The sequence below is a fragment of the Sus scrofa genome, chromosome 2, assembly GCF_000003025.6.
Source record: "Sus scrofa isolate TJ Tabasco breed Duroc chromosome 2, Sscrofa11.1, whole genome shotgun sequence".
Lineage (NCBI taxonomy): Eukaryota > Metazoa > Chordata > Mammalia > Artiodactyla > Suidae > Sus > Sus scrofa.
This window is the reverse complement of record NC_010444.4, coordinates 62048335-62072725: the sequence shown is the minus strand read 5'-3', so window position 1 is coordinate 62072725 and position 24391 is coordinate 62048335. Positions and strand designations below refer to the sequence as shown.

At 47.7% G+C, this 24391-nt stretch overlaps 1 protein-coding gene across 15 annotated transcripts; it reads left to right on the top strand.

Annotated features, from left to right (window-relative positions):
- Positions 1723-20737, top strand: CYP4F55 (cytochrome P450, family 4, subfamily F, polypeptide 55). 15 transcript variants are annotated; one of them, XM_021079753.1, is made up of 13 exons: positions 1723-1854; positions 2187-2385; positions 8279-8423; positions 10317-10370; positions 10464-10591; positions 12420-12541; positions 13284-13554; positions 13897-13963; positions 14174-14303; positions 19340-19473; positions 19554-19618; positions 19739-19821; positions 20031-20737. In XM_021079753.1, the coding sequence occupies exons 2-13, from the start codon at positions 2188-2190 to the stop codon at positions 20206-20208; spliced, it is 1575 nt and encodes a 524-aa protein (XP_020935412.1). In that variant the 5' UTR covers positions 1723-1854; position 2187; the 3' UTR covers positions 20209-20737. The 15 variants fall into 15 exon arrangements, with proteins under 15 accessions (XP_020935412.1, XP_020935394.1, XP_020935409.1 ...); XM_021079738.1 differs by lacking the exon at positions 8279-8423 and adding an exon at positions 6045-6270 and having other exon boundaries at positions 1741-1896; NM_001244636.1 differs by having other exon boundaries at positions 1774-1896; positions 20031-20736.

Below are 24391 nucleotides of genomic sequence, written 5' to 3'. Positions count from 1 at the left end.
GCAGTCCCAGGGCCAGGCCAGATTCAAGAAGTATAAACTCCTCTTATTGGGGACAACAGTAGAATTTTTTTTTTTTGTCTTTTTGCCATTTCTTGGGCCGCTCCCGTGGCATATGGAGGTTCCCAGGCTAGGGGTCGAATCGGAGCTGTAGCCGCTGGCCTACTCCAGAGCCACAGCAACGCAGGATCCGAGCCAAGTCTGTAACCTACACCACAGCTCACGGCAACGCCGGATCGTTAACCCACTGAGCAAGGCCAGGGATCGAACCCACAACCTCATGGTTCCTAGTCGGGTTCGTTAACCACTGCGCCACGACAGGAACTCCAACAGCAGAATTTTTGCAGCCATGACTTTGCAGGTGGGGGTTAAAGCCCCAAATTCTGCGTTTCCTAGATGCTGCTGGTAATGTCAATGCCGCTGGTCTGAGGACCATATTTTGAGTGGCCATTTCTTAGAGCTCATGACTATAAAAGGCCCTTTCTTCCCTAAATAGTTAATGAGCATGCACTCTGTGCCAGGATTCACTTCTGCTTGTGCTGTCTTGTTAAATTACTTCTCTGTGTGGCTGGAGCGAGTCACTGAACCTTTCTGGACCTGTTTCCTCTTCCTTCCTTTTGCTTCTCTTCACCCCTATCTGGCTACCCCTGTTGCCTCTCACTTACCATAGCCCTGCTCCTGGCCCTTCTCTGAATGGACACCTCAGCAGGTGGATCACTTTGGCCAAGGAGGCAAAGAATCTGGGACAGGGCACACAAACTTGCTGAGGGCTTCAGGACCAGTCCCTCAAAAGCTGGATTATGTGGGCCTGGAAGGAATGGGGTAGTGGTGGCAGGAGAGGAAATTTGGGCATTTTCCAAACATTCTATTAGCTGCAGCAGGAATGTCTGTCCAAATCCTCTCACTTTGCATCTCCATCCTTCAAACTCATCCTCATCTTGGAGCCTGATCTTGGGGAGACCTCATGAGGGCTGAGATTACTTTACAGGGGAGTTTAGGACAGGATCTGGAGGTGACGAAACACATTTACAGCTGATATCCCAATTCCCAGACGGGAAGGCTGAGCCCAAAGGAGGTTGGCACAGCCTATAGTTAGAGTGAGGGCAGGGCAGAACTCCACTCAAGATCTCCCAGCTTTGCCTTCCCCTGTGTGGACCCTGTTCTCTCCTGACCCCTCTCAGCCTTACACCTCAAGCCTCCAGCTGTCCTCTTCTGACTGGGCCCTTGACCCCCTGAATCTGCTGTGGTAATCCCCAGCCAGGCTGGTTTCTCTTTTCCTACTCCCAGCAGTTTTATCCCAACCCAAGGCCTGGGTTGCTTGGAGGCAGGGCTTAAACTCCTGCCAGGCTGCGTGCCCTGGAGGCCAGAAGTTTCTTGCCTCTGGGCTTTCTGATTCTGTGCCAAGAAATGGTGCATGCTGCCCTTCTGGCCCACACGTGGTGAGAGCCACGGAGATGTTTTGGGACATGGTTTGCACCCGAAACACTCATAATTTTACCTGCTGTACCCTGGCCTTGGAAGGGCAGGGGCAGCTGTAAACACAGGGGCACAGAGTCACCTTTGTCCGCCTTCCAGCAAGCTGAGTGGGAGGTGCTGAGTCCCAAGAAGTCAGCATCTGCACCACGTGAATCTGAGCTGGTTCCTCTCTGGAGCCAGCTGCTCCAGGTTTCTAAGTCTTGGGCAGACTCCAGGTGGGAGGAGGCAGCCAGGCAAGCAGGGATTGGCTGACCCACTCAAGGCCTCCCCCCCCACCACCGCCACTCCCGACTGGCCCCATTTGGAAGTCAGGACAGGGAAGAAGACTCTCCAGGATGAGGACAGAAGAAGCTGTGTGGGACTAGTTGCTCCAGACAGAAGGTGCAGCGCTGGCGTTGGTGGGGCTGAAAGTTCTGGCCCAGGGTAGGGAGGGGCACTGCCCAAGGCAACTTTCCACTGATTCCAAGTGGGCATTTCTTCATTATCTTCTCTCTCGCCCTCTCCCTGTCTCTTTCTCTTCCTCTGGATTTTCCTGGGTCTCCTCCCCTCTCTGAGCCTCAGTCTGCTCATCTCTGAGTCCTTCCTTCCCCAGCACTCACCCCCTTGTTCCTCTCCCTGTATTTGTTTGTCTATTTGTCTCTGCCTCAGAGCTCACCCTCACTGTCCCTTTGCTGAGTCTCAGGAGCTCACTCTCCACACCATCTGCCCTACAGGATGCTGCAGCTGAGCCTGTCCTGGCTGGGACTGGGGCCTGTGTCAGCCTCCCCGTGGCTGCTCCTGCAGCTGGTCGGTGCTACCTGGCTCCTGTCCCGAATCCTGTCCTGGATCTATGACTTCTATGACAACTGCTGCCGCCTCCGGTGTTTCCCGCAACCCCCAAAACGGAACTGGTTTTGGGGTCACCAGGACCTGGTGAGTGTGGGCAACAGGATGGGTCTGGGGAATGATGGTGTGTGGACTTCCTGAGGGGTCGGGGATCAGGCTCAGGGAGGTTGGGGTCTGAGGTTGAGCTGGGGTCTAGGGCAGCAGAGAAGTAAGGGAGAGCATTTTCCTCACTTCTCCACTGGGTCGAACCCTCTCCTCTCTGTCCACTCTATGCCCCAATATTTTCATGGTTCATAGTCTTCCTCACCCAAGGCCAGTTTGGGGTTATGTTCCTGCCCGTCTTCCCTACACTGGTGCACATCTGAGGAGCTCTCAGAATGGGCTGGAGAGAGCTGGGTCCTCTAGTGACAGAATGGGCTGCAGAGAGCTGGGTCCCCTAGTGACCCCATGGTGTCCACTGCTGGTCTTGAGGCCTCCTCAGGGCCACTGTCCAGGGTCTGTCCCTGCCTGGCCCATCTCTTTTGGTTTCAGGTCAGTGTCTGCTCCTCTCTGGGCTTCTGCTTCCCAGAGGAATCAGCTATGACTTCCACCCCTCTTATGCCCCTATGGGGGTACAGCAGGAGCTGAGGAGATGTGTGGTCAGTCTCTCCTCCTCCTCCCCTTCCTCTGGCGTCTGTCTCTTCCAAACTTGTCTTCCACCCTCAGGATATATCAGTGGGCCTCTCTGCTCAACTTGGATAAAAGTGGACCCTTCCCTCTTTCAGAAGGAATCACTCGGACCTAATGGCCAAATTTCCTGGGAGGGTGGGAGGGGGCTCCTGGCCCACCTTCCTAGCCTCATCCCCAGAGCCCCTTCCTTTGTGCTGCATTAGCCTACTTTGGCCCTAATCCCAATAAGGACTTTGTCATCACTAGCAAAGGCACAATGTCCAAAACCATTGATTCCAGATTGCATTCTCTGACCACAACTTCCTTTCCTTCTAGCTTCTTTTTTTTTTTCTTCATCTCTCATCCTAGACCTTGCCAGGCTGTCCATTCCCCTGTGCACCCTAGTCCAACAGCTTCTTTTCAATCTCATTTCCTTGGGTACATCAAGTTTAGATTCTCATCCTTTGCACATGGGCTGAAGTCTCTTACCACCTGGGCTTTCCCTCATGGCTCTTTGGAAGACTTTGGCCTTGTGTGAGCTCAAACCCCGACGCCCCCATCCTCTGATCTCTCCTCTATGGTGATGCTAAGGAAGGTCACAAAACAGGACAGAGGGGTGACATGTACATCCCTACCTGCCTGTTTCCAACGGGGCTCATTCTGCTCTCTCTTTGTACACAGAGCTGTTTTCACGCATTGCCTCTATTTCTTTGCTTGCTCTCACCTGCTCCAGTGTGGTTCCCACCCCCACCATGCTCCCACCAGATTACTGTGAGCTCTAGGACTCCAAATCCCATGGACTCCATCCAGCCCCATCTCATCCACCTGCTCACAGCTCTTTGAGCTTGTGGATCCCCTTGTCCTCCTGGACCTCTTTTCCTCTTGGTTCTAGGCCACCCTCCTTCCTTGGTATCTCCTATACCTCCTCATGGCCCTTCTGTCTCCACTTGGCTCTTCCTTTGCTCCACCCTTCCATGTGCAGAAACCCCAGCATCCTACCTCTTTCTTCGTTCTCTCTTAAGACCACCTCCTTACCCCAGGGCTCCAGCTCCTAAGTGGACCATCAGTTCCTTGCATAAGTGACTTCCAAGTTCATATCTCTCCTGAGCCCAAGGTCATCCTATCCAGCTCCTTCCTCCTCCTCTCATGGCATGGGTGTCTCCTAAACACCAGATTCCTTGGTCAGAAGCTGAACTCCTGGCTCCGTCCCCAATCCTGTCCCCACCCTTGGTCTAGTCCATCCTTTCAACACATATTTGGAGCCCTTGAGCCTGCCTTTTTCTCTCACCTGTGAATCTGGCCCTAATGTGCTGCCTCCATAATCTGTCCTTAATCTGTGTGCTCTCTGCATCTCCTCTCACCCTTGGCCCCATCCACCTTCATCTTTCTCCAGGAAGTCTCTCCTAATCTACTCTCTGGCCTCTTTTTTAAAAAAAAATTAAAATTATGGTTGATTTACAATGTAGTGTCAATTTCTGCAGTACAGAAAAGTGACCCAGTCATGCATATATGTCCATTCTTTTTCTCCTACTGTCTTCCATCATGTTCTGACACAGAGATTGGATATAGTTCCATGGTCTGTACAGTGGGGCCTCATTGCTTATCTATTCTACATGTAATAGTTTTCACCTACTAACCCTCCAATTTCCCATCCATCTCACTCCCTCCCCCTTCTCTGGTCTCTTCATTGCCACTGTTGTCTCCTCATCCACTGACTCCTTGGCCCTGGAGAAATTCTTCTGAAATTCAATTTAGACCATGCAACTTCTCAGATGAACACTGTTCAATGAATGCTTATCCCTCTGAAAATAAAGGCTAAGTGTTTCTTGGCCGGGCCCTGGTGTCCTCCTCAGCCTCATGCATGCCATAGTCACTCTGAGCTTCTTGGTTCCTCAGTGAACCAAACTCTTCTCACTACATGGCTTTTGCTTGTGCTGTTCTTTCGCCTGGAAGCTTTTCTCTTCCTGCAGTTACCCAGTAGATTCCTCTATTCTCCCATTTAGCTCAAATATGACTAATTTCTGGAGTTCTTGTCGTGGTGCAGTGGAAATGAATCTGACTAGGAACCATGAGGTTGCAGGTTCGATCTCTGGGTTAAGGATCTGGCGTTGCCCTGAGCTATGGTATAGGTCGCAGACGTGGCTGGGATCTGACATTGCTGTGGCTGTTGTGTAGGCCGGCAGCAACAGCTCTGATTAGACCCCTAGCCTGGGAACCTCAACTAATTTCTAAAAGCTTCCTTTAACTACTCCCCCGATACCTTGACCAATTATTTGCTTTTTACCCAACTCTCTGAGTAGATAGTGGCTCTGGGAGGCAGAGACATGATCTACAGTGGCCCAGCCCAGGGGCTGATATACAGTAGGCACTGAATAAATGTTTGCTGATATAATGAAGGAGGACTGGGTAGCTTGCCATCACCTCCCTTTGTTATCCAAAATCCTGATTGTCCAGCTCCTCTCCTCTCCTCCCCCAGACCAGCTTGTCATAGAACAGGATGTCCCAAGCTCATTGTAAAAGGTTTCCCTAGGCTACCTGTCTCGGCCAGCCCCTGAGGCAGCAGGAATGTTACAGAGTTACTGCAGTTCTGGCTCCCCATCCAAGGGCTTGGCATTGGAGGCTTGTGTTGACCTCTCTTCTCTCCTTCCGTGTTTGTTCCTGTGTGATCTTGGCTGAGTCCCTCTCCCTGTCTGGACTGATCTCATCAAGTGTCTCAGGGTCAGCAGGGAGCAGGTGACAAAGGTGAATAAGACCCATATTTACCTGCCTGGAGCACCCTGGGGCTTGAATGGGTCCTCATGAGGGTGAGAATGCTTCACTAGGAGGGGACTACCTTTCTTCCTCTTATGGGGGATGTGGCTTCAGCTTCCTCATTTGTAAATGGCATGATTTATGGGAGTGTCCATAGGTTCAGGAGAAGAACTGGCTTGCTAGGAGATACTATGATAAATAGATGGATAGACAGGATGTTTTAGATAGATAGATAGATAGACTGTCAGACACAATGCACTGTGCACAGAGCCTGGGGAGCAGAACAGGCTCATAGGTGGGAGAGGCTGTCTCAATTGACAGGCAGAATTTGCATCAGTCCTGTGGAGTGTTCCAGGGCTGGAAGGTCCCAGAACTTCAGACCCTTCACCATGCAAGGAAGCAGAGGCCATATGGACTGGTCAGAACATGAGAAGATGTGGGACCTGAATCCAGGGACAAGATCTGAGGTCACTGTACCACCCACAAATCTCCCCCATGAAGACATCTTCCTGTGGCCACCACTAGGGCTGGAACCACTCCCAGGATGTGAAAAACCTGTCTTCTCCAGCCAAGGTCAGCTTCCCTGTGGGCAGAGAGTGTGTCTTCTTCTTGTGCCTTGAGATGTACCCTTGGTACCCCAGAGAGAATGAGCAGGAGGAGGCAGAGATTCCTTCTGTCTGTGCAGCATCTGACACAGTGTCCACTGTAGGGGCTCCTTCTGGGGAGTGATGGCCCTTGCCTTGGCTGCAAGTGCCCCCATGGAGCAGGGCTTGAGGGACTTAACTCCACTGGTGGCCAACTGTCCCCAGAGACAGAGGATCTGGCTGGGCCCCGCCATCTTCCTCATTCTTTCTGCCACTGTGTTATTGCCTGGTCTGTCACTGACACCACAGGTGGGTGCTGTGTCAGCATCTGAGTGCTGCAAGCCCCTCCCTGCCTCACTTCTGCACAGCTCTTGCAGGTCCCAAAGCCCTTCCTGAACTTGGGCTTCCTTCGTCATCTCTTTCTTTCTTTTATTTATTTGCCAACCCCTATTGTGGACACTGTTTGAGGATTCTTGGGGAGATAGCCCCAGGATCTTCCCTGAAGGCATCCCCCAATATTGCACACAGAATGAGAGACACCCCAATCCTGTGTCATAAGGTTAGGTCTGAGGAAGTGATGTCTGGCAGAACCCAGAGAGGAAGCAAGTCTTCTGCCATTCAGTCAGGCTGAAAGGCTTCTTGGAGGAAGAGCTGATGCAAGTGGGTCTGTAATAAACTGCAGGCTTATTTTTATTTTTTATTTTTTTTGGTCTTTTTGTATTTTCCAGTGCCGCACCCGCGGCATATGGAGTTTCCCAAGCTAGGGGTCTAATCGGAGCTGTAGCTGCCAGCTTATACTACAGCCTGTGCAACGCGGGATCTGAGCTGCATCTGCGACCTACACCACAGCTCATGGCAACACCAGCTTCTTAACCCACTGAACAAGGCCAGAGATCGAACCCACAACCTCATGGTTCCTAGTCGTATTCGTTAACCACTGAACCATGAGGGGAACTCCCAAGGCAGGCTTTTATTTTATTAAGCAAAGGAAGGAAGATGTATTCTGTGGAGAGGACTAGCACACTCAAAGACCTGGAGGTGAGAAAGTGAGCACCTGGCTTTTGAGCAATCAGAAGGAGTTCCATGAAATTACGGCGATAGAGGTGAGAGGCAAGGAAAATGTGTAGGGGTGTAGGGTTCACAGGACTTCAAGACCAGGTAGGGGACAGGAGATTGATTCCGAGAGAGATGGGGAGCTGTGGAAAGTGTGGAGATGAGGAGAAACAGATGTAGAGTGGGAGAGATGGACAGAGAAATTGGGGCAGAGAGAGAGATACAGAGAGATGGAGGGAGAGAGGACATGCGGAGAGACATAAATGGAGCAAAAGAAAAGTACATACACAGATATATATATGTTACCTATCTATATGTCTATCATCTATCCATCCATTTTCCATTCATCCATTATCTGTCCAATTCTCATCTGTCTACATCTACATCTAGCTATTCATTCATCTATAATCTATATATATAGCCATCACCTATCATATATGCATCCGTTCATCCATTCATCCATATTTCTATCTACCTATGTATCCACCCATTATCTAATCATTTCCCTATCCATCAATCCATTTATCTGCCATTTATCTTTCTGTCTACCCATCATTATCTATCTATCTATCTATCTATCTATCTATCTATCTATCTATCTATCTATCTGTCTGTCTGTCTATCTATCTATCTATCCATCTGTCCAAATATGTCTATCCACTCATCCACCTATTATCTTTTCCTCTTCCCCACCCCCTTTGTCTTTCTTTTGAAATTCAGAGATGAAGAGAATAAGGGGACAGAGAGAGTCACAAGGGTATATATGAAAAAAGAGACACCAACAGGGAGAAGTTGCCTTGTTGAGATGGAGAGAAGTATAGATGAATAATCCAGGTAGTGGGAGAGAAGGGAGTGAGTGGGTGTGGTGGGTAGGGGGATAGAGTGGGCATCTGTAGTTTCTGAGGCCCCCTGTCAGGCCTGGACCCATCCTCACTCATTCTCAGGCGAAGAGCAATGAAGAGTGTTTGCAGCTGATGGAAGATGTGGGCCACTACTTCCACGATGTCTACCTCTGGTGGCTAGGGCCCTTCTATCCCATCCTGCGGCTTGTCCACCCCAACTTTGTTGCTCCCCTGCTCCAGGCCCCAGGTATCTCCTGGTAGCCCTCCCTACCCCAGGCTCCCCCTGCTCCTGCTCCAAGCCCTTCCCATTCCTCCACAGACCAGGTTGTGCAGGGGAATGGGCAGCATCGACAGAGACCTGCTGGTTCCTCTGGGCAGGTCCTTGGCTCTCTCTGGTTGCCAGAATCTCTTCCAGTTTTGGGTGGTGGTGTAAACTCAACCCTGTTGGTCTAAGAAAGGGGATCTCTTGAGTGAAAAGCTCAGGGAGCATTGCCTTCAGGCATGGCTGGATCTAGGTTTTCAAGCAGTGTCATTGGGAATCTGTCTTCATCTCAAAGCTGTGTGTTCTTCTTCTTCATGCTGGTAAAGATGAATCCCAGAAGGTCAATCCCCGCTGACAAGTGAGCTCACGCCCCACAGACCCAGGAAAAGTTGCAGAATTCCCTTAAAGTGGAGTGGCCTGGGTCACAGGGACCACTTCATCACCTAATAACTGCAGCTGAATTGGTAAGGCTGAGTGTCATATGGTCGGCTCTGGAGCAGGGGATGGGGTGGCACAGCTGCCCTCATAACTACTTGGGTTGACGGTGGAGGAAGTATGGGGTGCTGGTTCCAGGAAAAGGAGATAGACATTGGACTGGCAGATACTGCAGCTATTCATCCACCAGCCACCCTGCTAGGTGGGCATTTCCAGGGTGGGGAAAAAGAGGTTCAGGGAAGCATAGTAACTTCTCAAGGCCACGTAGCATGTGAAGCTTGCCTCCTAGTTCTGTGTATTCTCTGCTGCCTGAGCTGCCTCTGATGGAAGGAACCCTAAGCCAGAAGGTGATGTGGGGGTAGGGAGATGGCCAGAGTACTGTGTGTGTGGGGCAGGGATACCACCCGACCTCAGGTTGGCCCACTGTGTCTGATTGGTCCTGGGGGCCTCTGGAGGCTTAAGGGGACAGGGAGAGCTCTTCATGGTGGGTGGAGCTCAGTATCTGAGTGGGACAGCATCTTCTGGTCCCTTTCAGCACAGAGGGTCCCCTTGAGCCTAAGCACCTGATGCTAAGGGTAGGGTGAAGGAGGATACTGAGGAAGTCTAGGTCACGCCCAGACTCTGTCTGTGCCCTTAATGGGACAGTATTTAAGTCCTATCTGGGGCCTCTCTGTGGGACATGCTAAGATTGTGTCATGTTGCCTCAGGCCCAGGTCAGGGCTATGCCATGTTAGGACATATCATGTATGCTGTTTCATGTTAAGGCATGCTAATACACATTGGGGTGATGTTGGGTGTTCTAGGAGATGTCAGAGAGTGATGGGGCAAATGTGGTGTACTAGATTCCTGATATAGGGTCCCTTTGAGCCTAAGCACCTAAGGCTAAGTGTAGGGTGAAGGAGGATACTGTCCTACACCACAGCCACAGCAATGCCAGATCTGAGCCACATCTGCAACGTACACCACAGCTCACTGCAATGCCAGATCCTTAGCTCACCGAGTGAGGCCATGGATTGAACCTTTGTCCTCATGGATACTAGTGAGAATTGTTTCCACTGAGCCATGATGGGAACTCTCTAATCTCTTCTTAAAGGATCATAATGTAATCATGCTTCTGGCACAAAGTAGGTGCACAAACCCCTTTAATTTATAGTCTTGGGTGTGTAGAACATATTAGCCCTTGTAAGAGCCATGTCAAGATGTGCTGAGCCCTGTTGTGCCATGTTGGATTGCATCTAAGTATGTAGGAGTGTGTGTGTTGGCTCTGCCTTTGTTCTACTCTGTGCTGCAGCCTGGTCTTGTCCTCTCTTACCTCCCCCCTCCTCCCTGTTTCCCCTGCCCTTGGTCCCATTCCTGCCATGCTGGGATTGGAGGGGGAATGTAGAGCAAAAGTCCCTCCCTTCCTCCTCTCCATGGTCCCTGATGTTCCATCTCTCATGTCAGCCACCATCATACACAAGGATATGTTTTTGTACATCTTCCTGAAGCCCTGGCTGGGTGAGTAACGGGGAGTGACGGAGGTTGGGGACAACCTTGGGGGTCTGGGGGAAGGTGCTGCCCTTGCTCACTCCCCGTGGCTGCCCCTGCTAGGGGTTGGGCTCCTGCTGAGTGCTGGTGAGAAGTGGAGCCACCAGCGCCGCCTGCTGACACCTGCCTTCCACTTTGATATCTTGAAGTCATATGTGAAGATTTTCAACAGGAGTGCAGACATCATGCATGTGAGTTTCTTGAACCCAGGTTCCCAGCTGGAGCCTTGGGAAAGGCGGAGTGGCCTCGGACACAAATAGTCTGGAATCCTGCTCTGCTGAATGGCTTTTTGTCGGGGGTGGCATCACTGATTTTCCTCTCGAAGCCTCAGTTTTCTCATCTTTAAAATCAAGGTAGTAATTCCTTCTTTTTTTGTTTGTCTTTTTAAGACCACACCTGGAGCATATGGTATTTCCCAGGCTAGAGGTTGAATCAGAGCTTAGCTGCTGTCCTACACCACAGACACAGCAATGCCAGATCTGAGCCACATCTGCAACGTACACCACAGCTCACTGCAATGCCAGATCCTTAACTCACTGAGTGAGGCCAACGATTGAACCTTCGTCCTCATGGATACTAGTGAGAATCGTTTCCACTGAGCCATTTCGGAAACTCCCTAATCTCTTCTTAAAGGGTGGTCAAGATCATGGAATGTAATCATGCTCCTGGCACAAAGCAGATGCACAGACGACTTTAATTTCTAGTCTGCTTCATGGAAACTCTGTAAATTCAAGATAGAAATGATGAAGATTGCATAGTTATTTTATTTATTTTTCCTGTTTACAGCTGCACCTGTAGCATATGGAAGTTCCTGGGCTAGGTGTCGAATCTGAACTGCAGCTATTGGCCTACACCACAGTTACAGCAATGCCAGATGCTACCCGCATCTGAGACCTACACCACAGCTCACGGTAATGCTGGATCATTAACCCAATGAGGGAGGCCAGGGATTGAACTCATGGATACTAGTTCCTGCTGAGCCACAACGGGTACTACTGCACAGTAGTTCCTTTGGACTTATATACCACCTTATGATCATATAACTTCACATTGATTTTATGGCAATTTTAGCAACTGTAGCACTATTCTAGTTGATGCAACTAGAATACTTTACTTTCTCAAAAAACTCTAATTACTATAGTTTAAACATCTGGTTTACTATACTAGATTTATTGGTCAGATAAGGTAACATTGCGTTTAAGATGATGATGATGATGATGATGATGTCAGCCACATCCACAGCATGTGGAAGTTCCCGTGCCAGGACTGAATCCATATCCATGCCACAGCTGAAACCAGAGCCACAGCAGTGACAACACTGGATCCTTAACCTGCTCTGCTACAGGGAACTCCTCATTATTATTTATAAAAATATAAGCCTATGTGTTCAAAAGTTAAGTGATAAAAACCAATGTTTTCATAAAAGATACATTTTTGTAACTTCAGACACTGTTGTAAATAACTACTATAAATAACAATTATTTAATACTTATTGGACATCGGAAACGGTGTGCCAATTCTTCAGCATGTGTTGAGTAATTTATTTTCACATTCCTATGAAGCAGAGATGATGATAATTGCCACACTATAGAGGATGAAATGGGAGGCCAGTGAGGTTAGGGCCTTGCCAAGGATCACACACTAGGAAGGATGCTATGTGTGGGGGTACAGCAACTCTAACTTAGTTTGTCCATTACCAAAGCAGGTCATCTGAAGTGTTACTAAATATTTGATGCTGGAAAAGCCCAGTGGAAAGCAATGAATTGACCAAGGGCACCCAGAACCTAAGAGGCAGAGCTGGACCTTGAACTCAGGTCTCCTGACTCCCAGCTCTGGGGGCTTGATGTCTTGATAGGAACAGCTTCCACTCCCACTCACGCCCTGGGCATCCTTGGGGGTGGGTGCCTAGGGCAGAGACCAAGAGACAGGGTCTGGGGGAGTGCATCTTGGTGTTTGGGGTTGGAGAGGGGCTCAGGGGAGGCAATACCCAGCCCAAGCTCTGCCCTCTTCTCTGTCCAGGCCAAGTGGCAGCACTTGGCCTCAGAGGGCCACACCCGTCTGGACATGTTTGAACACATCAGCCTCATGACTCTGGACAGTCTGCAGAAATGTGTCTTCAGTTTTGACAGCAACTGCCAGGAGTGAGTCTTGTCCCAGGGCCTGGAACCATGAGCCATAGACCCAAGGGAGTGGATGGGGTAGGGGGAGGACTGAGCAGGGTGATCAGAAGGGCCCTCCTGGAGGAGGTGGGTGAGGGGTGGACACTGAAGGTCAGGAAGGGGAAAGAGAAGGTGAGATCCTCTTGGTCAGGCAGAACTGCTTGATAGAGGCCAGGAAGCTAGTGTGAGCCAAGTGGGTGTAAGAGTGAGGAGAGACATTGGAAATAAGGTTGGAGGAGTGGGCAGGGGCTATAGCTTAAGGACATTCCAAAGCCAGACAAAGAGGATATGAACTTTTTGCTGAGGTTTCCAGGGAGCCAGGGAAGGTGCTCAAGCAGATGTGGGTTGTGGTCAAAGCGGAGTTTGGACATCTGACTTGGGCAAAGCCTGGCTGTCATGTGGACAGAGGATGGAAGGAGACCCCAGAGAGGAGGAAGCTTGACGTTGGTGGGGAAAATGGGGCAGATTTGGGAGAAGCTGAGGAAGAATGGCAGGGGCAGATATTGTGTAAGAGCGAGGAGAGATGAGCGTGATTCTCAAGCTCCGCCCTGAGATCTAGGACATGAGGCAGTTGACAGAGATGGGAGGCAGCGAGAGAAACCTGATGGGAGGGCACTCTTTTCTGGCTGGGATGTGGTCCTGGGTTCCTGACTGGAAGGGCTCCCAGGGTTTCCTGTGTGTTAAGGAGCTGCTTCTCAAGGCTCTCTCTGGTGTGACTGTGTAGGAAACCCAGTGAATACATTGCTGCAATCTCCGAGCTCAGTGCCCTGGTGACAAAACGGAATGAGCAGATCTTCCTGCACAAGGACTTCCTGTACTACCTCACCCCCGAAGGGAGGCGCTTCCGCAAGGCCTGCCGCCTGGTGCACGACTTCACAGATGCCGTCATCCAGGAGCGGCGTCGCACCCTCATTAGTCAGGGTTCCCAAGACTTCCTTAGGGCCAAGGCTAAGGCCAAGACTTTGGACTTCATTGATGTGCTCCTGCTGGCCAAGGTAGGCTTCTCTGGGATCTAAATTCAAGAGGTAGGTAGACTGGATCTTGGTTTCACATGTCAGAGCAAAGAACATGGACTTGATCGAGAGAGGGCTAGGGAGTCACAGAGGGTGCTTGAGGAAGGGAGGGACAGGTCGGTGAGGAGTTTCAGACGTGGCTGTGTAGAAGGCTGCCTGGAAGGAGTAAACAGGAGGCAGGAGACCAAGGAGGAGGGCTGTGGGGTGGGCTCTGGAGCTGACGAGGGGATGATCCTGTTTGGATGATGGAGCTTCAGGGACAATTTCAGGTTAGGCTCAGGTGTCCTCTGAGCTGATGTGATTTGGGGGGTGCTTTCTCTCCAGGATGAAGACGGGAAAGGACTGTCAGATGAGGACATCCAAGCCGAGGCTGACACCTTCATGTTTGCGGGTGAGGGTCCCGGTGTGGGACTTCGGAACAGGCAGGGGACTCTTCATGTGAGGGACTTGGCTGGTGGCCCTGGATCACCCCGTTTGGCCATCTTTCCCATGTTATTTGAGGTGGCGGGGGTGGGGTGGGGGGCGTCTTACCATGAGGGTGCTGTCGACCCTTTGGTGCTGAAGTATCCCAGAGACCCAAGCCTGTTTGGCTGCCCTTCAGGCCATGACACCACCGCCAGTGGCCTCTCCTGGGTCCTGTACAACCTGGCAAAGCATCCGGAGTACCAGGAGCGCTGCCGGCAGGAGGTGCAAGAGCTCCTGAGGGACCGTGAGCCTAAGGAGATTGAATGGTGAGTGCATGTCCACATGGTGTCTTCCTGAACCCTTCTTATTGGCTCTAGTCCCCAGCTGGGAAAGGGGAAACAAATATATATATTTGTTTATATATATATAAATATATATAATATTTATATAAATATATATATTATATATATATATATAAAATATATATTTATTTATTTTTATATATATATATATGCCCAGTCTGAACAGCTGAGGCTTTGGGGATGAGAAGATCTGAGTGTCTTCATTAATGCCCCACTAACTGGCTATGTGACTTAAGAAAATCAGTCCCCTTTTTCTGAATAGTGTTTTCTCCTCTATGAATTGGGGGGTGGGGTGAGGAATCTCCCCTCCACAGGTGCTACTTGGAGAATTGTGACAATGCAGAACAGATGCAGCACAGTACATGTTCAATATATTAACATCCTCTCTCCTCCCTTGCTCTTCTGCTTGAAGTTGCATTGTTTCTCCAAAGACCCCCATTGCCCTGACAGTTCTTTTCTTTCTAATACCCACCTAATATTCTATCCCAGGCGTTCCCAGGAAATCTCTCGGGGGTCCACCTCTTTGCTCAGGAAACATATCTATACTTCCCCTTTTCCAGTTCAGAGTCTAGTCCCATTTGAGTCCTACATGGTCCAGCCTGGGGCAGAGATGAAAGGAGGTGAGGCTTCATAGTGAAGAAGTGAATATCGATTTGCCATCTGGATGTGGTTATTGGATGGTGCTGCAAGCCATGGGGGTAACTTGTGCAAAGGCCAGGATGGAAGCATGCAAGAGTGAGCCTGGGATGTCTGGGAGGAGATAAAGGTGGTTGGCTCCTTGTGAAATCTACAGTGTGAGGATCAGAGAGGTTCCTGTTAAAGCTGGAGCTGGGAGTGGAAGCCCATGTTGGACAGCTTTGGAATGAGTTTTCAAAGGTGTCAGTTCAAGTCCTTCAGGACTCCAATGTTGGATAAAAAATAAAAATAGGCATGGTGTTGCCATTAGGGAAATATCACTTGGGGCAGAAATGCTCAGGCAGTAGTGGCCTTCTGTGCTGAGTCATTAGCTGTAGGCTGCCTGGGAAAGTGTGGCCTTGCTATGAATGCTACAGGGATCCTATAGCTGGAGGCTGTCAGGTAACAGCACTCCTTGAAGCTGTACAGTAACTCCCTTCTTCCTCCCTCCCCCCTTGTCTTTCTCTTCTTTCCTTCTTCCTTCCATTCCTTTCCTTTTTTCTTTCTTTCTTCCTTCCTTCCTTCCTTCCTTCCTCTCTCTCTCTCTCTCTCTCTCTCGCCACGCCCATGACACATGAAAATTCAGGGCTAAGTATTGAATCAGAGCTTTTGCCATTTGCCTATGCCACAGCCACAGCAACTCAAGATCCAAGCAGTGTCTGTGACTTACACACAGCTCAGGGCAATGCCAGCTCCTTAACCCACTGAGGGAGGCCTCATGTATACTAGTGGGGTTCATTACGGCTGAGCCACAGCAGGAACTCCAGCTAGTTCTTTCTTGAAGGGAGATCCATGACTAACATGGAGAGCCATGGAAGATCTTTGAGCATGGGAGGGAGCAGGTCAGATGTGAGTATTAGAAATATCTCTTTGCAGCTACAGGGGCAACCTGGAGGGGATGAGGTGCAATCTGGTGGGTCAAGGGGGAAGATTCTGGGCCACGGACTAAAGGATGGAGAGGAAGTGTTGGCTGGACAAAATTTTGGAGGTAGTACCCTCAACGTGAAGGTTTGCTCAGCACAGCGGTCCTTGAGGTGGAAAGATGTTTTTGTGCTTCTTTCAACTTCAAAAAAAAATTAGGCACTTGTTAAAATCTAAACAGTATGAACATAAGCTTCCCATCAACCACCCCAGGCTTATTGAGATATAATTGTCATATAACATTCTATAAGTTTAAGGTGTGCAACATGATGATTTGATATATGTATATATTGCAAAATAATTACAATAAAGTTGTTTAAGACATCCATCACCTCCCATAAGCCTCTGTCAGACACCAGCATCCCAAACCCATCCCTTCCTTCAATGGTTTCCTGTGTCCTTCCAGACATTGTTCAGTCTGTCCCTACATTAATCTGTTCACAGTCTCTCTTGCCTTATTCATTCTATCTTATGTCTCTACAGCTCAGAGTATATACAGAGCTTCCAGGCATGATCCTTGACAATATAGCTTCAAGATCCTTTCATTTATTAGGTTTCGGGAAACTAATTTTGAATTGCAAAGTCAATAATGAGAGTAGGTGGGTTTTTTTTTTTTTTTTTTTTTTTGCACCCAATGAAACATCCTGATAAGATTAGGTTATTAGAGTTTAATATAAACAGACACACACATTTGGTCATTTGTTCTTTTCAGTCAATAATGTGTCTTAGAGCTCCTTCTCTCTGAGTGTGTATAGCATTGCTTAGTTTACCCAAGCTGCTTCTGTTGGGGACATTTACATAAACATTTTCTGTTATAATAGATATTGAATATAATATATAGATATTATATTCTGTTATAATAGATAGTTGCTTTTCAGTATCTCTGTCCTGATTTACTCTGCAGATTTACCGTGCAGGGTAGGAAAGAACTAGTTAATCCCTATATCCTTCTTCTTGATGGCTATATAATATTCCACTATATGGATGTATTATACTTTATCTAAACATTCCCCCATCAATTTGTATCTTTTCCAAGCCTTTTGCTGTAATCAATTTGATGCGGTGAACATCTTCTTTGCGTATATATGTGGATGTCTTTCTCAGACTAATTCTAGAAGTGGTATTCCCGGATCAAAGACCATTTGAGTGTTACATTTTAATAGCTATTGGTAAATTCATTTCTACAGTTTTAAGAGTGGCAATGCCCTCATATCCCCACCAACAGTGTGCACTATAAAACTTAAAAATTTTCCATTTTGGAGAGTTCCTGTAGTGGCTCAGTGGAAACTAATCTGACTAGTATCTGTGAGGATACAGGTTTAATCCCTGGCCTCGCTCAGTGGGTTACGGATCTGGCGTTGCTGTGAGCTGTGGTGTAGGTTGCAGACATGGCTTGGAGCTGGCCTTGCTGTGGCTGTGGTGTAGGTCAGTGGCTATAGCTCCAATTTGACCCCTAGCCTTGGAACCTCCATATGCCACAGGTGCCACCCTAAAATGACAAAAAAAAAAAATTGCTATTGTATTAGGTGAAATATACTTTGTTATTTTAGTGAACATCATTTTAAGTATGGGTAAATTTGAGCACTGTTTTCACATTGGGACCATTCATGTGTATTTCTTTTTCTGTGAAGTGTCAGTTTTTCATAATATATTCTTTATATTTTGATTTTTTTCCTAGTTATTTTTTCCTTTTTGACTTATAAAAACTCTTTAAATTTAAAGAAAATTAATTCTTTTCTCTTATGTAAGAATTATTCCCCAGATTGTCTTTTTACTTTGTTATGGTTTGGGATCATTTATTTGCAGTCAAATTTATTATGTTTTTTTCCTTTATAGCTCCTGTATTTTAAAAAATATCTGGAAGTTTCTGCTGTGGCTCAGCAGTATGGAGACTGCTAGAGTCCATGAGGGTGTGGGTTCCATCCCTGGCCTCACTCAGTGGGTTAAAGGACCCGGTATTGCTGTGAGCTGTGGTATAGATCGCAGATTGGCTTGGATCTGGTGTGGCTGTGGCTGTGCTGTGGCATAGGCTGGCAGCTACAGCTTCGATACGACTCCTAGCTTGGGGACTTCCATATGCTGTGGGTGTGACCCCCAAAATACAAAAAAAGAAATGATTTTATATATAATTTAATTTAATTTTTATTTTTTATATCGAATGCTATATTCCACATGAAATCTATATTTGTATAAGTACTGAGGTAGGAATCTATTTTTTTTTTCTCTAAATGGCTATCTAGTTGTCCCAATAGAATTTAGCAATTATTTTGTATTTGTCTTGGGATTTTATTGTGTGTGGGTGTGTGCACATGTGCATTTCTTTTTAGGGCCATATCTGTGTCATACTGAAGTTGTCAAGCTAGGGATCAAATTGGAGCTGTAGCTGCTAGCCTATTCCACAGCCACAGAAACGCCAGATTTATGCCGTGTCTGCAACCTACACCACAGCTTTTGGCAATGCAGGATCCTTAACCCACTGAACGAGGCAGAGATGGAACCTGCCTCCTCGTGCACACTAGCTGAGTTCTTAACTCACCGAGCCACAACAGGAATTCCGTATTGACCTAGTTTTGGTGAACTTTAGTTCTTTCAAATTGAATAAGATTATCAAGTTCCTTTCCCGCTTCCTCCCAAACTTGATTTTTATTGGATTACATTGATTATGCTGATTGATTTAGAAAAAATTGGCACCTTAGTGATATTAGGTCATCTCACCTAGAGAGTGGAGTAGATCTTACTCATTCAAGTAACCCTCTAAGTACCTTTTAGAGATTTTTTTTTTTGCTTTTTAAGCTAATTACATAATTCAAAGAGCTTTTAAATGCAAATATATCAATACTTTTAAGGATACCTTGTAACTGTTGCAATTTTGCTCAGAAATGCTTCTAAAGTACCAGTCTGTACTTGTGCTTCTAGTAACTTGTGCTTTTTTTTTGATATTCTAATGCTTAAATCTTTGTTCATCTTGAATATATTTTATATTTTATTTTATTTTTTGAGGTTTATTTTTATTTATTTATTTATTTTTTTGCTTTTTTTTTTTTTTTGGGAACACACATGCAGTGTATAGAATTTCCCAGGCTGGGGTCAAACTGTAGCTGCAGCTATGGCCTTCACCACAGCCACAACAATGCAGAATCCGAGCCCTGTGTGCAACTTACACCAGAGCTCATGGCAATGCTGTATCCTTCACCCACTGAGCAAGGACAGGGATCAAACCTGTGTCCTTATGGATACTAGATGGGTTCATTACTGCTTCACCACACTGGGAACTCCCTTGAATTTATTTTATTATAGGAGTGAGGGTCAGTGGGAGGTGGAGAGAGTGTCTCACAGGACAGCAGGGGGGCTGGGGGTGTCTTTGTTTTTGCTCCTTGGATAATTGTTTTGGGGGGGCTCCTTAGGGACGAACTGGCTCAGTTGCCCTTCCTGACCATGTGCATCAAAGAGAGTCTGCGGCTGCATCCCCCAGTCACTGGCATCTCTCGCTGCTGTACCCAGGATGTTGTGCTCCCAGATGGCCGGATCATTCCCAAAGGTGCCCAAAAAGACAGAGGGAGGAGGGAGGTGGTCCTGTCAGCTGAGACCTCATCCTGACTGCCTCCTCCTTTCCCACAGGGAACATCTGTGTCATCAGTATCTTTGGGATTCATCACAACCCATCCGTCTGGCCAGATCCCGAGGTGCTGCCCCCACTTGGGGAATCAGACACTTCCCCTCTACTCTATCTACATCTGTCTTTTCTGGGGGTGTCCGGGTGTCCTGAGAAACCCCACCCAGCAGGCCTGTCCTCTCTGCCCCAGGTATACAATCCCTTCCGCTTTGATCCAGAAAGTCCCCAGAAGAGGTCACCTCTGGCTTTTATTCCCTTTTCTGCAGGGCCGAGGTAAGGCTGGTGGGTGTGTGAAGCGGGGATGGTGTGAAGACAGGGGTGGGGTACAGGGGACATGCAAGCCCAGGTTGGGGTGGTCTCAGGCATGGTTAGCCTCCTTCTCTATCCCTGCAGGAGGGGATAGGTGTCCCAGGTAGTTTCTGGGCCTGATGGGGCCTGATGGGGACCTGGGTGCAGTCAGAGTCCCTACTCTCACCCCGCAGGAACTGCATTGGGCAGACGTTTGCCATGACAGAGATGAAGGTGGTCCTGGCACTCACACTGCTGCGCTTCCGCGTCCTGCCAGATGAGGAGGAGCCGCGCAGGAAGCCAGAGATAGTCCTGCGGGCAGAGGGCGGCCTTTGGCTGCGGGTGGAGCCGCTGCGTGGAGGCCAGCAGTGACCCACCACCTCCTGGCCTGGGGTCCACCCTAACCCTAGACACTTCACTTTGTGGAGTCCCAGGAATAAAACTGTGCTGAACCTCAAGAGAGCCAGCAGGGGGCTCTTGGGTCTCATGAGGATCCAGGGGGGCGGGTGTAGCTGAGAAGGTGGAGGACTGGGATGGAGGGCAATACTGATATGTGAGCGGGGTCAGGAGGACAGAACTACACTTTAGGGAAGGTGGAGCAGAGAGCTAGATGCAGAGGACCTGGATCCACCGCTTCTTGCCATTAGACTACCAAAGTTACCATCCCTGTCTGCCATTTACTAGCTGTTTTGCTTGGGGAAATTGTTTATCTTTCTAAGGCTTAGTTCCTTTATTACAGAGTGGTAGCCACCTTCTTGCACTGTTGTTGGGATTGAATAAGCAAGCCTGTCTCAAACGACTGAGTCAGTATCTGATAAATGTCAGTACTCAATAGGGGTGAATTTCCTCCCTTCTTTTTTCCCTCACTTTGTCAAATTAAAATGTTTTAAAATCCTCAAAGTTGTGTTTAAATTTTGGAAAATGTGGAAACCTGCTGTTGAAGAAATCTATCTTTAGAAGATTCAGTAAATTCAAAACCTCCACAGTTGCATCTGTGGTATAGTTCCAGGGGGTTTTTATGTGAAGCTGGCCCGAAGCTAGGAAGTGAAATTTGTTTTTCCCCTCAGAGAGGCATGACCGTGGACTTCATTCTCATTAGATGTTCTAGGAAGTGGGGTCAAGTGGGTCCACACCAGTGAGGAATAGTGAGAGGGCACGTGTGGGGTTGCTCTTTCAGAACCTGGCACAGCAGCTGCCCCAGGCCTTGCCCCATTCAGCCCACAGGGTGTCCTGTATAGAGTCCTAGTCTCAGAGCCTTTGAGGGGCCCAGAGGTTGGGGGCCAGAAGACTTACTGTCTCCAAAATCAGAAAGAAGCCTTGTAACGTGAAATGAGTAAATATTTAATCTATTCTAAAGTGAAAATCACATTTGTTTTTCTTTGCGTTCAGAGTTCTTATTTAAATTTTTTAAAGCAAATATTTATCGAGGGCCTTCTGTATGCCAGGCATCATTCTAGATGCAGAGGACACGGCACAAACATGATGCACAGCAGTGTCTGCTATCACAGAAGCGACTTTCTACTGAAAGGAAATACGCATTTTTAAAAAAGTTTAAAAACCCTGAGTTTGAAGGTTAAGTGTGGAAAAAACCAAGTAGGAAAAAGAGATAGGGCATGTGAGAATGCAATTCAAATAGAGTCCTCAGGGAAAAACTCACTGAAAAGGTAGCTTTTGAGTAAAAGAGAGGGAAGGAGTGAGCTATGAGGGTTTATGGGGGAAGAATATTCTAAGCCAGGGATTCTTTTTTTTTTTTTTTTTCCTTCTTAGAGCCACACTCATGGCATATGGAAGATCCCAGGCTAGGGGTCAAATCAGTGGCTGCTGGTCTATGCCACAGCCATAGCATCATGGGATCCGAGCCGCATCTGTGACCTACACCACAGCTCACAGCAATGCCAGATCCTTAACCCACTGAGCGAGGCCAGGGTTCGAATCCTCATCCTCATGGATCCTACACGGGTTCGTTAACCACTGGGCCATGAAGGGAACTGCCGAAGCCAGGGATTCTTAACCTGGACTCCACGGACACCTCCCTCCAGAAGTCTGAAGATCCAATTCAGAAAGTCTTGGCCTGAGGTAGGAAACAAAAGTTATGTCTTTTTTTGTTTTTTGTTTTTTTTGCTTTTTCAGGATACACCCATGGCATTTAAAAGTTCCCAGGCTAGGGGTTGAATAGGAGTTGCAGCCGCCGGCCTATACCACAGCCATAGAGATGTGGGATCTGAGCCTTGTCCGCGAGCTGCATCATGCTCACGGCAACGCTGGATCCTTAACCCACTGAGCGAGGCCAGGGATGGAACCCTTGTCCTCATGGAGACTAATGGGGTTCTTTTCCACTGCACCACAATGGGAACTCCTCCCAATTTTATCTTTATTTTCACTAATTAATATTTAGAGTCTTCCTCAATTATGAATGCAGACAGAAAATCACAGTGGTATTAGCAGCACCCGTGGCATCGTTGCCCATAGAAATCACAGATACTTTCACATCACATTAGTTACTGCAAATATCTTAAAATATCATTACATTCATCACTACTTCAAATTTATCCTGCTAGCTCTTTTACTTTAAGAATTCATTGGAGGAGTTCCCGTCGTGGCGCAGTGGTTAACGAATCCGACCAGGAACTGTGGTTGCTGTGGTTGTGGCGTAGGCCGGTGGTTACAGCTCCGATTGGACCCCTAGCCTGGGAACCTCCATGTGCCTCGGGAGCGGCCCTAGAAAAGGCAAAACGACAGAAAAAAAACCTCATTGGAAACATATATTGCCACGTAGCAAATTTAAAAAATATTTTGAGGAGTTCCCACTTTGGCATGATGGGATCAGTGGTATGTCTGCAGTGCCAGGATGCAGATACAGTCCCCAACCCACTGAAATACAGCCAGCACAGTGGGTTAAACGACCTAGTGCCACCTCATCTGTGGATCAGGGCACAAGCGCAGCATGGGTTTGACCTCTGGCCTGGGAACCTCTACATGCTGTGAGTGGGCCAAAAAAGAAAAAAAAAATTTTGAGAGTTGCATTTCAATGTAACTGGTTTTCTTTAGAGTTTATGAAGCTTATTTTATGGATTTAAAGATATGATACTCAAAAGGAGCCCACAGGCGTCATGGACTGCCACAGAGGTCCATGATTAAGAACCACTGTCTCTGCACACAGATGAGCAAGCAAAAAGCCTTGTGGCAGCAATGTGCCTTATATGGATATGTACACAGAAGGGATAATATAGGGCATTGTTAGCAATTTGGCTTTTGCTAGGAGTAATGTGGAGGGTTTGGAGCAGAAGAATGACGTGCATCGTGACACTGGGATTTACAGGTCACTCTGCTGCCAGATGGAGGAGTAACTGAAGGGGCAAGGCTGAAGCAGGATCAGTTAGGAGGTCGCTGTAATAAAAAGGTGAGAGGTGTTAACTTGGACTAGTGTGGTAGCTGTGGAAGCGGTCACATTCTGCACATATTCTGAGGACAGCTCTGACAAGATTTGTTGATGAGAAAACCGGAAGTCACAGAGGACAAGAGCTTTGCCTCAAGCCAATGTAGAGAGGGAGTTGCCATTAACCTAGGAGAAACTGTGGAAGGAGGAGGTTTTGAGGGAGGATAAGGGGCTCTCCGTTAGACATGCTAAACTTGAGATGTGAATTAGATATCCAAGGGCAGCCAGCCTGTAGGCAGCTAGAAATGACAGCCTCAGCCCAGGGGTGAGGTGTGGGAACGATATCATTTGAGAGTGGTCAGCAGGTGGATAGTATTTCAAGCTTGAGGACTGGTTGAGGTTGCCAAGGAAGTGGGTGTAGAAAGAGGAGAAGTCTGAGAATGGTGTCCTGGGGCACTCTAGGGTCAAGTGGTCTGTTGGTCTTTTTTCTTCCCTTCTTCTCTTGTTCTCTTCTCTGGTAGTTGGATGACTATCTTTAGCGTTGTATTTGGATTGCTTTTTCTTATTGGTGTATCTGCTGTAGATGTTTGGTTTGCAGTTACCTTGAAGTTTTGGTATAGGAGTCTCTCTAGATACAAGATTGCTTTATGTTGTTGGTCTCTTAATTGCAAGTGCATCTCCGGTGTCCTGCCTTTGCACCTTCTCCTCTTCTCACGATGTTTGATTTTGGTAAAATATTCGTGTGTGGATGGTTTCCTCCCTTTACTATATGCATGCCTTTACTGGTGAGCTTTGTACTATTTTGTTGCTAGTTGTGGCTTTTTCTTTTCCACCTGGCGAAATTCCTTTAGTATTTGTTGTAAAGCTGGTTTAGTGGCGCTGAATTCTCTTAGCTTTTGCTTGTCTCCAAAGCTTGTGATTTCTCCATCAGATCTACCTTGCTGGGTAGAGTAAGCCTGGCTGGAGGTTTTTGCCTTTCATCACTTTAAGTATATCGTGCCACTCCCTTTTGGCCTGCAGAATTTCTGCTGAAAAATCTGCCAATAACCTTATCGGGGTTCCCTTGTATGTTATTTGTTTCTTTTCCCTAGCTGCTTTCAGTATTTTCTTTTTTCTCTTTAAAATAGCTTTTTATTTTTGTTTATTTTTAACTTTATAACTTTATATATAACTTTTATT

What these genes read in the sequence shown, in the direction of transcription:
- CYP4F55 (XM_021079731.1), top strand. Translation starts at nt 2,188, where the DNA reads ATGCTGCAGCTGAGCCTGTCCTGGCTGGGACTGGGGCCTGTGTCAGCC. An exon ending in TTTGGGGTCACCAGGACCTG is followed by an intron (nt 2,386 to 6,044) that starts GTGAGTGTGGGC and finishes AGTCCTGTGGAG; the next exon opens with TGTTCCAGGGCTGGAAGGTC. An exon ending in CCCTTTTCTGCAGGGCCGAG is followed by an intron (nt 19,822 to 20,030) that starts GTAAGGCTGGTG and finishes CTCACCCCGCAG; the next exon opens with GAACTGCATTGGGCAGACGT.